This window comes from Hypanus sabinus, chromosome 27 (assembly GCF_030144855.1).
Source record: "Hypanus sabinus isolate sHypSab1 chromosome 27, sHypSab1.hap1, whole genome shotgun sequence".
In the NCBI taxonomy this organism is placed as follows: Eukaryota; Metazoa; Chordata; class Chondrichthyes; order Myliobatiformes; family Dasyatidae; genus Hypanus; species Hypanus sabinus.
Window position 1 is genome coordinate 21,105,394 of NC_082732.1, and position 18,114 is coordinate 21,123,507.

Here is an 18,114-nt window from a genome sequence, read left to right on the forward strand (position 1 = left end):
TCCATCTGAAAGTAGGCCCAGCTACACCCATTTTGCGGATGTTTTTTCCCTCCAGAAAGGTTTGCAAAGATACCCGCTATCCTGGGCAGAGGGTATTGATCTACTTTCAGTGCTGGGTTGATGGTGACCCTAAAATCACCACCGATCCTGACAGACCCATCCTGTCTTGGCAACTGGGACCACTGCCATTGCCCACTCAAACCTGGAAAGAATTCCTTCATTTTCCATCCAATCTAGCTCACTGCCTGCTTTATCATGGATGGTGTAAGGAACAGAAGGGGCTTTGGGTGTCACCGTTTCATTTGCCTTTGATATGCCTGGGTTTTCCACTGCCATCCTTGAACACTGCTGTGGCATCCGGTGTCTTTCTCAATTCGCTTTCAGTTGACTCTTTTCCAGGAGATGTGGCATGCAACTGGTGGATGGGTCTCCATTCAAGTTGTAGTTGTCTCAACCAATCATGTGCCCACAATGCTATCCCTGCTGTCTTTACCACGTGCAAGCCCACTGTGGTTTGTTAGTTGCATTTCTTTTCGCCAGTATGATCTCTTAGTTGGATATCTGCAGGCTTCAGTTCAGCATCTTTGAAATGCTGTTCAGACTCATTTTGGGGAATGACCAAAACAGCCAAGCCAGTGTTCAAGCCATATTGCTTGTCTATTGTTAGTTTTCACATTGTAAATCTCAAGGCTACTCAGTCCTGTGTCACTCTCAACATTATCAGACTTTCCATCAGCAGCATGCAGATTAGTTCTCTTTCTGAAGCTGCAACTTGACTTTTTGCCTTTTTCCTCTTCCCTGTGCAGTCCATTTATTTTTGTCTGCCTGACATGCTCTTTGTACATGTTCTACTTTGTTGTATGTTTTTGCAATTTTCGCTTTTAAATCTGCATTGGTCTGGTGTGTGTGAACCACAACACAATGGTAAAACAATTTGTTTGGCCAAGCAGGTTTATGTGTAGACGATGCAATTTTGTTCTCGCTCTCTTTCATTCCTGACTGCTACTCAATTGTGCCTTTGGCTGCTGTTTCCATTACAACGATTTCAACTGCTCTTTGAAATGTGAGTTATGCTTTAGTTAGCCAATGTTGAAAGATTTCTTGCTGATTCCACAAACCAACCAATCTCTCAATGCATCATCAACCCCATCACTGAAATGAAAGCACTCAAGACAATTTCTTCAATTCAGCCACATACATTGAAATGGACTCCCTTTCCTTTTGATTCTATTTATGAAACCTGAAGCATTCTGCAATCAACAATGATTTTGGTTCTAAATGTTCCTGCATTATTTTCACCAAACAGCAAAACTCATTTCAACTAGTTTGGTTGGAGCAGTTAAACTTCTAAGCAAACTGTAAAGCTCTCCACCTATTAGACTCAGCAAAACTGGCACTCGTTTCCCACCAGCTATTTAATTTCCTTCAAAATACTTCTCAGTTCATTCAGTATATATCAGCCAGTTATCTTTTGTGGAACCAGACATGTCTATCTTTTTGATGTAGCAGCCACTTCTGCTTTTATTTTTATGATTATTATTGCCCAGTACTTACTGTTTATGAACCCTTGAATTTTGTACGTTTTCTGCCTTTTTTATTAACTCGAACACCTTGCTGCACTGCAACAGGTAATTAGGCATCTCGGGTTAGTTTTAAAGCTACCTCATCACCACTTATGTTTTGTAACTCCAAAACTTAAAACTAATCGGATGAAAAATACAGGAACCTGAGGATAATGTGTATACTTCACTTTTACTTTAGAGAGACAAGCACATATGATGTGGTGACATAATGACTTATGTCATTCACGTACTTTGTCATATAACCTGTAATGAATTATGTAAACAAGAATGAATGCATAATCTAACAATATATTTACAATTTTACTCAAATATTACTGAAATATTAAATACAGAAAATTTTCCACCAGCAGACCTCACTAGTTCAAGTCAAGTCGCTTTTATTGTCATTACAACCATAACTGCTGGTTATGGTAAAAATGAGACAATGTTTTCTCAGGACCATGGTGTTACATGACACAGTACAAAAACTAGACTGAATTACGTAAAAAACAACACAGGAAAAACACTACACTAGACTACAGACCTACCCACGACTGCATAAAGCACACAAAACAGTGCAGGCATTACAGTAAATAATAAACAAGACAATAGGGCAGTAAGGTGTCAGTCCAGGCTCTGGGTATTGAGGTGTCTGATAGTTTGGGGGAAGAAATTGTTACATAGTCTGGTCGCGAGAGCCTGAATGCTTCGGAGCCTTTTCCCAGATGGCAGGAGGGAGAAAAGTTTGTATGAGGGGTGCGTGGGGTCCTTCATAATACTGTTTGCTTTGCTGAGGCAGCGTGTAGTGTAAATGTCCGTAACGGCGGGAAGAAAGACCCCAATGATCTTCTCAGCTGACCTCACTATCCGCTGCAGGGTCTTGCGATCCGAGATGGTGCAATTTCCTAACCAGACAGTGATGCAGCTGCTCAGGATGCTCTCAACACAACCCCCGTAGAATGTGATGAGGTGGGGGGTGGGAGATGGACTTCCCTCAGCCTTCGCAGAAAGTAGAGATGCTGCTGGGCTTTCTTTGCTATGGAGCTGGTGTTGAGGGACCAGGTGAAATTCTCTGCCAGGTGAACACCAAGAAATTTCTCAATTACCTTGCAAATTTATCCTCACTAATTTATCCAGTTCCTTCTTGAAGGATATGGTGGAACCAGCCTTCACCACATCTGTGGACGGCGAATTCCAGAATTATCCTCCGGGTATAAGAAACTTTCCCTCCTGTCACTCTTATCCTCTTATTTCCTTTTTATACCTGTGACCTCTGGTTCTCAACCTGTCACATGTGAGAGAGAGAGATGATCTGGAGAGATGGAGATTAGTTGTGTACTAGGAGAGGAAATGGAGCTGCAAGGTGTAGATGGAGATAACGAGATGCTTATCAAAAGTGAATGTCCATTGTTGACAGAGTAATTGAATGAATGAACATGTGGGAAATGTAATAACAGTAATAACAAGTATGGGGTTCACTCCGAACAGAGGAACGTGTAGATTTGACCTGAGTCATGGAAAAAAATCAAAGGTTTCTACCTCTGAATAAAGAAACTGGAATTATAATAATTACAAATAAAAGGACAACTTTCTAAGTTCAGAGACTCTGTAGTTTGCAGTAGCATACTTCTCAAAACATCACAGTTTTCTCCATACCATAGATGACTTTCTGCTGGTTCCTTGCATTATTTATGATTCAAGATTGAAGATTGTTTAATGTAAAAACACACATCAAATATACAGTAAATGCATAAAATAGCTGATATACATAGATTGATTGTACGTCCATAACATGATGCTAGGCTGTGCATAAGGTGACTGGCAGGAAATAATAAAGTAGTGGTGGAGTTAGTAGTTGGAGGTGTTGATATTAAAAGTGAAAATTGTTGTAGATATAGGAATGAGGTCAGTTCCTCATCAGTCTTTATTTACCCTGCTGACTGGAGAATGACTCGAGAGTCCAGTCACAATAATACTTCTGCGCCCAAATTCAGCAGTATCAAGTGCCGAGAGATCATCCTGGAATCCTAATTGAGGATAAAGCAAATTAGCATTCTGCTTCACCATAGTCTTTGTTCCTTTGGTAATCCCCACCCTCTGAACCTGATGGATCTGTGTTTCTTCAGGTTAAATGGATTGGAGCATGAATAGGCCATTCAGCCTCAAGCCTGTCCCATCAGTCGGTCCAATTATGGTTGATTCTTGCCTTGGTTCCAAACCTTTTGTATTCAAGTCTAATGTCAATTAGTCATCCATAGGCCTACAATGAACTCCAGCCTCAGCTTCTTGAAGAGAGAGTTTTAATTTCTGATGCCCTTTGTGTGAAGTACTGAGGTTATGCTCCCCTATTCGAAGGATTATGCCGTACTGATTTTTTTGATCACCTTCAACGTTCCTATTAGATTGTATCATGGTGATGGCATGTACTGGGGCTGTGGGAATGACTAGTGTTCAGCTGAAGGCTGATGGTGATCTGCTGTCTTACAGATTCTACATGAAAGAAGGGCCTGGTGTGAAAATCACAACGTTGACCCTTTGGTCTGGACCAACCAGCGAGTCATAAAATGGGTGCGAGAGATTGACCTCAAGGTAGGTGATCTGACTCATTCCACCTCCCCAGGGGACAGAGCTAGAAAGAGTCGGGACCCATGTTAGAAACAGGATCTTTTTTAATTTCAAAAAGAGATTTTAATCACGAATAAAATATATATTCAAAAGAAGAAACTGCAAAAAAAAACCTTACATTTGTGGTCTATACATTCAGTAGTGTCAACTTCAAAAAGAGAGAGAAAAAAACACAAGCTAACTTTGCACTATTGCCACTTATGCGGCTCCCCGAGGTGATACATTTTGATTATTTCTCATCCAACCCAGTCCCTACATGTGCAGGGGCAGAAAGAGCCTATACTGTGTTATTTTACCCCCGTAGAAGCTTAATGTTGGCTGCTCTGAGTTTCAGTGCATCCCTGAGCACGCCTGGACGGAGCCAGCCAGTCTGCAGCATCCTCTGTTAGAGGACACTCTTGCAACGGGCGCATATGGCATCCTCTTTCTGTTGTTTTGTGTTAGCTGCGTTTGCAGCTCTGTCACAAGGAGGGGAGCGCTCCTCACTTGGAGCACTGTGAGCAATTTTGCATGCCACATCTAAGAAAGGGTGTACTGACACTGGAGAGGGTTCAAAGGAGGTTCACGAAAATGATTCCAGGATAGAAAGGATTGTCATATGAGGGGCGTTTGATGGCTCTGGGCCTCCACTCAATGGAATTCAGGAGGATGAGGGGTGACCTCATTGAAACCTATTGAATGTTGAAAGGCCTTGATAGAGTGGATGTGGAGAAGGTGTGGGAGAGTCTAGGACAGAGGACACAGCCTCACGACAGAGGGGCGTCCTTTTAGAATGGAGATGAGGAGGAATTTCTGTAGCCAGAGGGTGGTGAATCTGTGGAATTCATTGCCACAGATTGTTGTGGTGGCCGAGTCATTGGGTATATTTAAAGCAGAGGTTGATAGATTCTTAATTAGTCCGGGCATGAAGTGATACTGGGAGGGAAGGCAGGAGATTGGGGCCAAGAAGGAAATGGGTCAGCCATGCTGAAATGGCAGAGAAGACTCAATGGGCCAAATGGCCTAATTCTGCTGTAGTATCTTATGGTCAAGATGATGGTTAAAGGGTGATTTACATTTCACTACCAGCCCATTGGTTCTCAATGTCACAAAACTTGTGAAACCAAAATGGAGTAGGTGCCTATTCCATCCTCCTCCCCCTTGCAGCAAGATTTGTTATCATTTCCAGGTGGATTTAGGAGTGAAGCCGGATAAAAGAAGACAAGGGATTCTCATACAGCTCTACAAAGGGGTCAATTAACATGAATTCGACTTTGTTTCCATTTCTGTCTCTGTCTGGTCAATCAGAGCTCCCACTCACCCAGCAAAGACATTGCAGATCATTTAGCAAAAGTGCTTGAGGACAGGCATCATCACATGGCTCTGCCGGAATCAGGGATGAGACACTTATTTCTTGTCTTCAGCTTGTGCCCACATCAAGGAGTCAGGCTGATAACTTTGGATGGACGTAGAATCAGAATCATCATGTTTATTACCACCAGCATGTGGTGTGAAATTTGTTAACTTAGCAGCAGCAGTTCAATGCAAAGCATAATATAGAGGGAAAATAAATAAACTTCAGTATATGTGTATTGAATAGATTTAGAATAGTGCAAAAACTGAAATAAAATATATTAAAAAGTGAGGTAGTGTTCACAGGTTCAATGTCCATTTAGGAATCGGATGGCGGGAGGAAGAAGCTGTTTCTGAATCGCTGAGTGTGTGCCTTCATGCTGCTGTATTTCTAAATGTTTCAGCTAGAATAGACTCTGCTGCTCCTTCTCTGCTACCAGTGGGATCGAACAGCCCATTCCACACCCTGTACTGCCCTCAGCCTGTGGCAGATACAGAGATGGCTTGCATTTATGCAGTGGCCCATTTTATCCTTGGCACACTCCAAGCTACTTCACAATCAGGCATCATTGCAACTTTGTAAATAGATATGACGATTAATCGGCACCTTGGAAATCTCCACAATCAACAATAGGCTAAACATTCTGCAGATCCTGTCTCAGCCCCTACCTCCCCTGTCCCCAACACAAAGTATTGGAGTTGATGGGGAATGTATATGGTATCAACATATACCAGCATGTACACTTTCTCTTGCACACACAGCCAAGTATGCTCCACTGGGAATAGTCATTTAGAACTGATGGAATGGTGCACAATGTGATTCACCTCGTTTCTAAACCCATTTAACCCACCCATCTTCTTCACCACATCTATCCTTCCCAAATATGGCTTCAGTTAGACTTGATTAAATTACATGCCTGAGAAGTGCCTTGGAAGCTTTATTTTACTAACTGTCTGACATTGTTGCAAGTCATTCTTCAGATCTTGGGTCCAACCCTTCCTCAGAATGAAAGGCAGATTTCTTCCCCTTCGGCTTTGACCATCTTATTTTGTCCAACAAGCAATCTGCTGGAGGAACTCACCGGGTCAAGCAGCCGAGACACAGAGACTGCAAGTGCTGGAATCTGCTAAGAGTGGATGGTAACCATGGATACCATTGAGGGAGAGGTGAAGGGCAGAAGAAATGAGAGGGGAGAGGAGATCCAGTGGATAAAATATGTGCATAGTCGGTGCAAATTTGCCCTTTCTGCCACAAGGTGATGACAGACCAGCCCTGGGTTTTTGACAGTTCATGTTTATGTCTCCCATTTGTGCATTTCCTTTGAAATTACACAATTCTGTTGAGGTTAGGTGACAGTGAAATCAGGAACATGAGAAGTCAGCCTACAATTTTAAAGATCAGCTGATACAGGCAGTTCAGTGCCAATTACGGAACATTAATTTTGCTTCTCGTTGCATTCACCAACAGATGGATTTATTGATTAGAATCGCGGGGGAACAACATTCCGGGTTATGATACTGTTGCAAGTTTAATTTGCACCAGTGGTAGTTACTGCAAACAACATTGTCACTGACATGTTTCTAATCCGATAATTCGGTGAAATCACACCTGTCACTGAAATAACAGGTGCAAAGAATCCAGACCCTACCACTTCCCATCTCCCAGACCCACAGCAGAAGCTGTATGAGCAGGAGAGGTAGAGTTGAAATTAGGCAGTGTTTTACCATTGCCTCTGGCCCACCCCCATTTGCGTTGTCAGAGTGGTCCGCAGTATTGGGGGCTGACACTCCAAACTTCTTCCTTCACTCTTGCAGCTGAAGGGCGCCATTTGCTGGCTCTCTCTCTCTGAAGTCAAAATTACCTGTGTACGTCTACTGTGTAACGGGATGGGTTGGTGGTGAGGGATGTCTGATGCTGACAGAAGTTCATATCACTGGATGCTAACTCAACTCCACTCAGGTGACAAGTGAACCTCCCCTCGGCTCTGAATGAGCTCTGATACCACTTGCTTCCAGTGATGCTGTTGTAGATCATTGTAGAAGGTGAGGAGGAGGAGAGGATTTTCTTGCCCACATCTTCTCATTCTGACTTCTCCTCTTTTTTTGTCCGGTCCAGATAAAGGATCCCAGTTCATAATATCAACCGTTTATTCATTTCCATAGATGCCGCCTGATCTGCTGAGTTCCTCCAGTATTTTGTGTGTTTTCCCATGGATTTCCAGCATCTGCAGGATTTCTCCTGTTTGTGATGGAAGAACGCAGCAGGCTAAGCAGCGTTCGTGGGGTGGGAGGAAAATTTCAGGTTGAATTCCTGCATCAGGACAGATTCCAGCATCTGCCGTCTCTAGTGTCTCCAATCTTCGTGAATGTATTGATTTCTCAAAAAAACTGGACAGTAATGGGCACCAAGATAAGATAAGCCAATATCACAACTGTTGTCCATTTAAACTTAAACTGTCTTCATGTTTGACTTTCCCTTTAAATGTACTGTGCTCTTAATTGTCACTGGAGACCATTCAGACTTCTTCAACAAGACTTTACTGTCTCTACTCCTCAGGAATATGCAGACAACCTTCTCAATAGTGGTGTCCATGGTGCAGTGCTCGTCCTTGAACCCACCTTTAACTCAGAAGCCATGGCAACGGCGCTAGGAATCCCCAGCAACAAGCACATTATCAGGCGACATCTCTTTGAAGAGCTGAACTTAATTGTCAATCCTGCCAGGTAGGCCTCAGTACTGTTGAGATGCCAAAGGAGTCCGTTGGGGTAACAGTAGGAATAAATCAAATATTATTCAGCCTTACTGTGGTAGTGAAGTCTGGAATGCAGTTCCACAGAACCAGCAGATGGAATATTCCATAACAATACAAGCACTGGATCACTAATCTGATGATTTTTTTTTCCTTTCAGTTGTCTGCCAACAATACACCTGCCTTTTGTTACAATTATTTTCCATAATCTACTCATCAACTATCAGATGTACCTTTCCCTCAGGTTTCACTGTATGAGAATGTTTTTACACATATAATGCCGTATTAGTTCTAATCCCGCTCTCCTTACTTGCCTTCAATCTACTACCTCACAAAAAGAATTAAAAATCACCACATTTTCCAAATTTAGACCATCTGCCTGGTTTTCCCAGAAGCCTCATTACAGTTCATATGATAAATGAGGGAGAAGTTAACACAGGTACCTGGAGTCCTGTAGTTGGATTTATGTGCATCCCAGAGTATTCCGGTGAACATGTCCCCTACTGGCAGCCCTGTGCCTGAGAGCCTGGACAACCTGTCTTTCAGTTGGTACAAGTTGACGGTCTATTCGGGGAAGCTCAGCGGTGGACAGATGAGGGATTTGGAAAGAATCACACCTATACAGGAAAAAAAACTGCCTCATGAAGTTAGGGTTGAAAAATAGCTTCTTGTCAAAATAGAGGAATCTTTACCCTGTACTTAACCTGTGGCTTGCCAATGCTTGATACCAAACAGGGAGGGTATTCATCATTGGGGAGGATAAGACCTCAAGGGAGTATGATTATAGAAACATAGGAAACCTACAGGACAGTAAAGGCCCTTCAACCCACAAAGCTGTGCCGAATATGTCCTTACCTTAGAAATTACCTAGGGTTACCCATAGCCCTCTATTTTTCTGAGCTCCATGTACCTATCTGGGAGTCTCTTAAAAGGCCCTATTGTATCCACTTCCACCACCGTCACTGGCAGCCCATTCCACGGACTCACCACTCTCTGAGTAAAAAACTTACCCCTGACATCTCCGCTGTACCTACTTCCAAACACCTTAAAACTGTGCCCTCTTGTGCTAGCCATTTCAGCCCTGGGAAAAAGCCTCTGATTATCAACACAATCAATGCCTCTCATCATCTTATGCACCTCTATCGGGTCACCTCTCATCCTCTGTCACTCCAAGGAGAAAAGGCCAAGTTCACTCAACCTACTCTCGTAAGACATGCTCCCCAATCCAGACAACATCCTTGTAAATCTCCTCTGCACCCTTTCTATCATTTCCACATCCTTCCTGTAGTGAGGCGACCAGAACTGAGCACAGTACTCCAAGTGGGGTCTGACCAGGGTCCTATATAGCTGCAGCATTGCCTCTCGGCTCCTAAACTCAATCCCACAATTGATGAAGGCCAATGTACCGCATGTCTTCTTAACCACAGAGTCAACCTGCGCAGCTCCTTTGAGCGTCCCCAAGACCCCAAGACTCAGACCCCAAGATCCCTCTAATCCTCCACACTGCCAAGAATCTTATCATTAATACTACATTCTGCCATCATATTTGACCTACCAAAATGAATCACTTCGCACTTATCTGGGTTGAACTCCATCTGCCACTTCTCAGCCCAGTTTTGCAAACTATCGATGTCCAGCTGTAACCTCTGACAGTCCTCCACACTATCCACAACACCTCCAACATTTGTGTCATCAGCAAATTTACTAACCCATCCCTCCACTTCCTCATTCAGGTCATTTATAAACATCACGAAGAGCAGGGGTCCCCTAAGGCACACCACTAGTCACTGACTTCATACAGAATATGACCCGTCTACAACCACTCTTTGCCTTCTGTGGGCAAGCCAGTTCGGGATCCACAAAGCAATTTCCCTTTGGATCCCATGCCTCCTTACTTTTTCAAAAAGCCTTGCATGGGGTACCTTATCAAATGCCTTGCTGAAATACATATAAACAACATCTACTGCTCTACCTTCATCAATGTGTTTAGTCATATCCTTAAAAAATTTAGTTAGGCTCGTAAGGCATGACCTGCCTTTGACAAACCCATGCTGACTATTCCTAAACATATTATACCTCTCCAAATGTCCATAAATCCTGCCTTTCAGGATCTTCTCCATCAACTTACCGACCACTGAAGTTAAGACTCAATGGTCTATTATTTCCTCAGCTAACTCTTATTATGATGTATATCCATTAGATTCTCACTAAGCCCACCAGTAACTTACCTCACCAAACCTTCCCACTGTGATAACCTACCATCCCTCCTCCCTCACCACATAATCCAACCCCTACCCCTTATAGCTCCACCGCATCCCCAAACTTCCACACCCCTACACCATAATGCGATACATCATGCCAATAACCCACTGCCCCTAGCGCAGAGTTCTACCCCCTAATAATCCATCTCTTGCATTCCCCAACCCTCCAGCTTCATAATGAGAATACAGTCACAAACCTTACAAGGTCAAAATGCATGGCTTCTGCCCCTTTACCATTATAACCACCTACTCCGGCTCCCACCACTCGAATTCTCACTCCCCAACCTCCCAACTCCGAAGAGCCTCACCCACTACCCCACCCCTCCCACCCACATAACCCATCCCCATCACTCCTACCTGTCCATGACCCCATATTATTCCAAGAGCATTCCTATTATGAAATACTGCACACCAGCTCGAAAGGAAGCAGACCCTTTGTCACTCGATTGGATAACATTCAGTCAAATATTCCCCCTCTTCCATTGCCCATACTTTTGCAACCAAGAGAAGAAAATGCTTAAAGGAAACAGTAAAAAATACACTTCATTTTAATACCCCATGACATTTCCTATCCACTGTTCCACACATCAGATTAGTCTCCAATTCCAAGACACCTCAGAGGAGTGCTGGGAACACAAAATAGGTAGAAGTCAGTGGTTTATTCACTGTTCCCTCTAAGCTGTGCAGGTGCACGGCCGCACTGTAACTAAAATGATCCCATACATATAGTCTTTGCAGCATAGCTGGAGTTTTCTTTTATATAATGTTAATATAATTTTAAAATATGCTAACATAATTTTTAATCCTTGTTGATATAGTTGTGAAATACCTTGTAATTAATTATGTGTTAATGATATAATACTTACATTTTTTAAATGATAAACATACTACAACCCTTACTTTGAAACATTCTGGAACTCCAATGTATTTACATTGTCAGTGTTTCAAATGACAACACTGTTACAAATTGTAACAATAAACACAGAATGGAACTCGGTAGCTCATTGTTAATAGACCACCAGCCTGTTGAATGTCGACACCATCTAGTCAAAACATTTTACTTTGTCCATTGTGTCTGTTAGGTGTTTTAACTGCCTGACTTTGTTTACTTGGGTTGTGAGTTGTGGTTTGTTGTATGACTGCCAAAGAATACTCAGCTACTAATACAAACTATGACAAAAATCTTGCCTTAAACTATCACAGCAGTACTGAGATTTCAAATTTGTCATTTCTGAGAAAGTTAAGACCGGTTCAATTAAAACATTCACTCATATGTTGAACTATGTGCTTAGAAATGAAGGATTTGAAGAACTGTCAGTTCTTGTTGACAGTGTTAGAACATTTCAAGCTTCAAGTGCTGACTGCAAACGTGGATTCAGCCTTATGTATTCAATCAAATATAAATCCAGAAACAGACTAAAAGTGGAGCATTTGGATGACAAATTTGTTGTACTGTATTTCATTACATTGTTATTGAGTGCCATTCGGTTATTAACAACTCATGGTGACCCTATGGATAGTGCAGTTGTCCAAAGTGTTTTCGTGGCAAGACACAGAAGTAGATTGCTGGGCATTTCTTCTGTGCACATACTGCTGCTGCCCAGATTGGGACCCAGCTGGATTCGAACTCTGGACCATCTTGTCTCAAAGTCCAGTGCTGATGCCATTACACCACCAGCCAGCCCATATTTCATTATGCCCTTCAATTAGTAAATAAAATCAAGTATATGATTTTTCAATTTTCATATTACAAAAATAAAACATTGAAAAATGCCGGGCAGTTTTTAGGATGTGTAAAAATTTCCTGCTCAAGCAATAGTTGGTCTGTGCAGCTGTAAAAAAAATTTGAGAGAACATTAGCTGTATTATACCATGCAATATGTAAGGCTATTCTGTTGTTCAGTTATTTAAGCATTTTAACCCTGTGAGGCCACAGGTGTGAACCCAGAGCTTAACCAGGGGAAATGGTTGTTGGAGAGAGATCACAAATTGACAGGTGGTTGCAACTTTCCAAGTTATAAAACCCAAAAGAGGTACTTGGCTTGCCTTCTCCCAGGTGTATATGTTTGATGTAGGACAGGCTATCACGTCCATGAAAGCCGCCAGGTTGTTGTACTAAATAAATAGTTCACTCATTGCTTCAGGCAAAACAACCTGAGCCCACAACATGTGATTGAAGTCTGCGGCATGTGGCTGGTTCCAGGTGCCCTCTGAAAGAGAGCAGTGAGACTCTCAGCTGTTAAAAAAAAATTGCTGCAGACAAGAACACACTGTAGGTATTGCAGTGTCTCATACTCCACGAGCAATGAGAGTAAAATGATTAGAGAGTTGCATAAAGACATAATGGCAGAAATTAGGAGAAGAGCAGCAGGCACAGGCAGAATCCTAACTCTTTCAAATTCCCCACCAAGCAGCACGCCACCCTGAGCTGGAATTATTCCACCAGCGTTAGGCATCACCTGCTCTAATTCCTGGAACTGCCAGCAAGCAACACCATGGGGTTTATCTTCCCCAGAAGGACTGCGGCAGTTCAAGAAGGTAGCTCAATGCCACCACCTTTTCGGGGACAAAAAGGACGAGCCTATATATACTGACCAGACTAGCGGCATCCAGATGCCAAGAATTGAGTAAGTAAGAAGGAACCCAGTCACAAGAGATGTTGGAGATCTGGATCAAAACACACACACACAATGCTAGAGGAACTCAGCACTTCAGCTGGTGGGTAAAGGCTTTCCCAAGAAGTGATTGTATTGTTAGCATGGCAGCATGGATTTTAGCTCAGGAAATCCTCCCTAGGTGGGGAACTCCAGCCCAGATGGATTCAGACCCCATCTCGGCCCAAACCATTGATAGTTCATTTCCCTTCATGACCTGCTGAGTTCCTCTAGGATTTTGTGTGTGTTGAAAGAACCCAGTACCAGGACAGTTCTTCTCTTGTGCACTGGAATTCATATCAATCCTGCCTTTGTTACCCCCTAGACTCCGCTGTTCCTATCATCTCCCGCCTTGCACTCTTGACAGCTTTGAGTTATCTCATTTACCCTGCTAACTCTGTCCCAAAGTATTCCAGGTTCCATTTGCTTATCACCCTTCTGAACATTAACCTCCACTCACTCCCAGTCCAGCAAAGCGTTGCTTCTAAAACTCTCCCCCTCTTGTCAAATCACATCAGGCTGTCACCATGTGACAACTCCAGCACCTCCTCAGCCCAAACTCACTGAGATCTCTCCACTCCTCCGGTCCCGGCCTCTGATGACCTCCAATCTGGTTTGCTCCTGCGTTGGCCAGACATGTCTTCAGTTGCCTGGTGATCAAGCTCTTGAATTCCCTCCCCAAAAATATCTCTCCATTCCCTACAGCTCATCCCACACTGAAGATCATCTTGAAACCTACCCCTTCAGCCAAGCTTCAGTCCTTCTCTCTCCTTTCATGGCTCCCTGTCAGACTTAATTTGAATCATCAAGGCACGGAAAGTTATAGAGCAAGTGCGGGTAAATGGGATTAATTCACAGGGGTCGGAATGGTCGTGGTGAGCTAGAAAGTTTGTTTCTTCTGTTGTGGGATTCTTTGATGCTCTGCACACCCCCACTGTGTTAAACATGCTACACAACAACAAATTTTTACTGGATGTTGAAGTCTTATAACTTCATTCACAGATTAAATAAAGCACAGGTTAAAATTCCAGGATTGAATTCCCATTTTGCTGAGCCAAATGTACTTTACAGTAGTAACTCTTACTTCTGAAATCCAGATTCTCTGAAGTTATTGGAACCAAGTTCCAGAAGTGGAATAGAAAGTGTGGTTATTATTATGTAGGGCATCAGCACTGCAGAACTGGAAGGCAATACTCAGCAGTTTTTTTCTGCACTGACCCCATCCTGCCCATGTACGTCACCAAAGTAACTGTCAGTTCAATGCTAATTAGTGCTAAATTGTGGACCTTTTCGTGCTTTGAGATGCAGCCTGTTTGGAAATAGATCAGGGCTGGGAAAAGTGTCCTAATTCTGTCACATAGTGCAGTGCCTGGCAATTAATGGCAGATTAGTCACAATTCAGTACTCACACTTTACTGGAGAATTTGTTAACTTTGTGGCATTGTTGAACTTTAACAGACACAACTCTTAGCACCTCGACTGCCTGATGGGGGATTTTGTTTTAACTTCTTGTCGTAACGGTACAATAGGCCCAGTGGAGAATTATGCAAAAGACTGCTTTCATAGAGTGGTCACAACCCACAAATGAGATCGATGAAAGTGTTCACCCAGAGAAATGCAACCAATATTGTAAATAATTCTTTGATCTACTGTCCCTTTACTTACAAATAACATAACTATATAAAGGCAAAGACTTTGATCTAACATCCCTTTCTTTATAAATGATATTATCTATATAAAGGCACTAGTCAGACTGTACTGGAGTATTGTGAGCAGTTATGAGGACTTCCTCTAAGTTGTGCTGATATTGGAGAGGGACCAGAAGAGGTTCACAAGATTGAAAGGAAGACTAAGTCATTGGATATATTTAAAGCAGAGTGTGACAGATTCATGATTACTAATGGCAGCAATGGTTACTGCAAGAAGGCAGAAGAATGGGAGTCTGCTCTGCCATTCTATCAGAATCTGCTCTTGTAGAATAGCAGAGCAGACTTGATGGACCAAATGGCTTAATTCTACTCCTTTGTCTTATGGTCTTATAAAAATACTCTAAATGTTATAAAATGTTCCTGGGGCAAACAGTGGTCTTCGGGCTCTCACCCAGATAACAAAGGGCCTCCACTTGTATAGCACTTTTTGCACCCCCAGCATAGCCAATGAACATTGTTTTGCACTAAAGAAATTTCTGATTCATGGGTGATCACAATGGCTATTTTTCAACTGACGTGCTCCTGCTAACCGGAATGGGATGAGTGACCAGGTTGCTGGGGATCAGATCGCCAGTGAGTCCCGCAGTCTTTGTCATACTCTTCAGCCATCTGATACTGCGATGCAAGTCCAACAACAATCAGCCTTCATTAACTCGGACCATCCAAAATAATGGCAGGCATTTTGTCTCCAGATATTGTCTACATACTGTAGCTAAGAGATCAACTTCTTCACTCTGTACCCTTCCATGGCAGTAGTTGCTTGGTTTCAAAGATGAAATGAGACAGTTCTGGATAGATACTGAAATGTTGATTGTCTTTGACTATCAACATATAGAGACTTTGTAAAGATAGTGATCTTTCATCACATCAACTTAGTTCAATATTTCTCATTCCTCCTTGCATTCTAATCAGTAACAATATTCAATCTGCCACTGCCTTTTGGTGGAAGTAAAGGGGGGTTCAGTTTGTTCAGAGTGGTAATGTAATAAGACAGTCCAGATTGGCTGCCTTTCTTGCACCCTTCCCAATAATGAAATCTATTGATGGCAACAATCAGCTGGGATGTGTGTCAACCAGTAAAAGTGTTCCTGTTCTTACTGTGATACACGTGATAACTCTCTATCCCAATACCTTCTTAGAGTGGGTAAAGGAATTAGTAAAATGACCGTAACCCTGTTCTGCCAGGGACACAACAGAATGAATTCTTTCCCACTCTGCTGTGAATTCCTGTGACTATTATTTACACTGTGGGCTGTTTGATCTCCCATTGTAGCTCCTCATTTGCAAAAGTTACTACTCGCCTGAGCTACACTGGAAACGCCTCCCAAACCTGTGATCTGTACTCTTTTCCTAGAAGCTACTTGGCCTGCTGAGTTCCTTCGGCATGTTATGTGTGTTGAATCTGTACCACCAAGACAGACAGGGCGGAAGGCACATGGAAATACCACTCCCTGAAGGTTGCCCCCCAAGTCAAGCACATCAGCCTGACTTGTAAATATGTCACCAGTCCTTTATTGCTGATTCTAAATCCCAAACTCTCCCCAAAAGCACTGTCTGAATGCCTTCATCAGACAGTATCCATCCTATACCCGTCATAAAAGGAAGTGACTCACCACCACAAGATAAATAGGCGTAGGCTATAAATGCTTTCCTTATCAATGATAGCCACACCCTGATAAATAAATGAAAAGAATCCCCTGAACACCACACTCACGGTTCCCATAGTCCAGGCTCCATTCCTTCCTTCATTGCTGTCTCTGTGGAGTTTTCACGTTCTCTTTGTGACCACATATGATTTACCCAGGTGCAAATCATAAACAAGAGAGATTCTATACGTCCAGGGTAACACGCACAAAATGCCAGTGGAGCTCAACAGATCAGGCCACATCTATGGAGAGGAATAAAAAGTCAATGTTTTGGGCCAAGACCTTTCATCAGCACTGGGAAGGGAATTCCTGTTTTCTTCCCCCTTTCCTTTCCAGTCCTGATGAAGCATTGACCGTTCAATCCTCTCACTGACTTGAACAATGACATTTTCTGCATGTTCCTCGAGGTGCTCAGGTTTCCTCCCACATCCCAAAGACGTGTAGCTTAATAGGTTAGTTGACAACTGTAAGTTACTGCTGGAGTGATTTACCACACAGAGGTGTGTAGAATCTGGAAAGAGTTGGAAAAATGTGGGCAGAATGGAATGGGATGAATGTAGCATTAATGTAAATAGGGGCTCGATGATCGACATGGAATTGGTGGGATAAATTTGCCTCTTTCTGTGCTGTAATTCTCCATGACTGTGCGTTTCCATAGAAACCTTCTGGTATCCCACATGTGACCGAAGTGGGGTTAAAGCAATGGTTTCCCCAATTTTAACTTGGAACGGATGTGTAGGATTTCTCTAGCCATCCCCTCACCACCCCAGCATGAACCTGGAGACATGGAGGATCAGAGCTTATTTAAATGTCTCTGCACGGTCACCCACCTGTGGACAGTGGGACGAGGGGGAGGCCTGCGAGCAGGACTGGGATACTGGCACGAGGACATACTGTCCGCAGCATACAAGAGCTTGCTGGAAGAGGTGCCATTTGTGAGGGGAGTGTGAAAATAAAGCACCCAAGGTTGTTTGGGTTATTCTGTTGCCTCTGCCCTATCTCACTGCCAGCTTTAGTGATGTCCGGATATCGCGATATTCTAATTAAAATCTCACTGTGGTGCTATTGTCTGTGCTGTAGTTTTGGATCTGGAAGGTTTCTGTTTCCTGGCTGAGAGAGTTCAGCAGGAATTCTGAAGACCTACTCCGTCTGTCACCTCCCCCCCACCTTCACACGGGGTGCATTGGATTACAAAATCAGGTCTTGAGTGGTTGGCTACTCATATTCCTCATATTATTTCATTTCTATGTCTTAGAAGGAGGGCATTTGGCCCATCAAACCTATACTGGTTCATGGAGAAATTTCCTCTCATCTACTGCCTCTCAGGTGCCCCACACTATTTCTCCCAGCCACCTGCGCCAGGGGCAATTTAGAGCTGGAACTTAACCGGCCACTGGGCGTGGAAAGAAACCAGGGCACTTAGTGGATCCCTGATGCAGTCACAGGCAAGCGTGCAGTTGGCACACGGACAACAACAGGGACCAGAATGAAACCCGGATCAGTTGCTCTCGAGCTGTGCTGTTCAGCCACAGAATGCCAAACCTCAACTTGCCCGTGCAAAGTTGGAATTCTGCC

General features: G+C 43.1%; 1 protein-coding gene across 4 annotated transcripts in view; it reads left to right on the forward strand.

Annotated features, from left to right (window-relative positions):
* LOC132382047 (kazrin-like) overlaps window positions 1-18,114 on the forward strand; it is a 726,142-nt gene that overhangs the window by 664,169 nt on the left and 43,859 nt on the right. For all 4 annotated transcript variants that reach the window (XM_059951869.1, XM_059951868.1, XM_059951871.1 and 1 more), the window contains 2 exons: window positions 4,050-4,151; window positions 8,077-8,243. In XM_059951869.1, coding sequence (XP_059807852.1) covers window positions 4,050-4,151; window positions 8,077-8,243 — 269 coding nt within the window. The remainder of the gene's footprint in view (window positions 1-4,049; window positions 4,152-8,076; window positions 8,244-18,114) is intronic.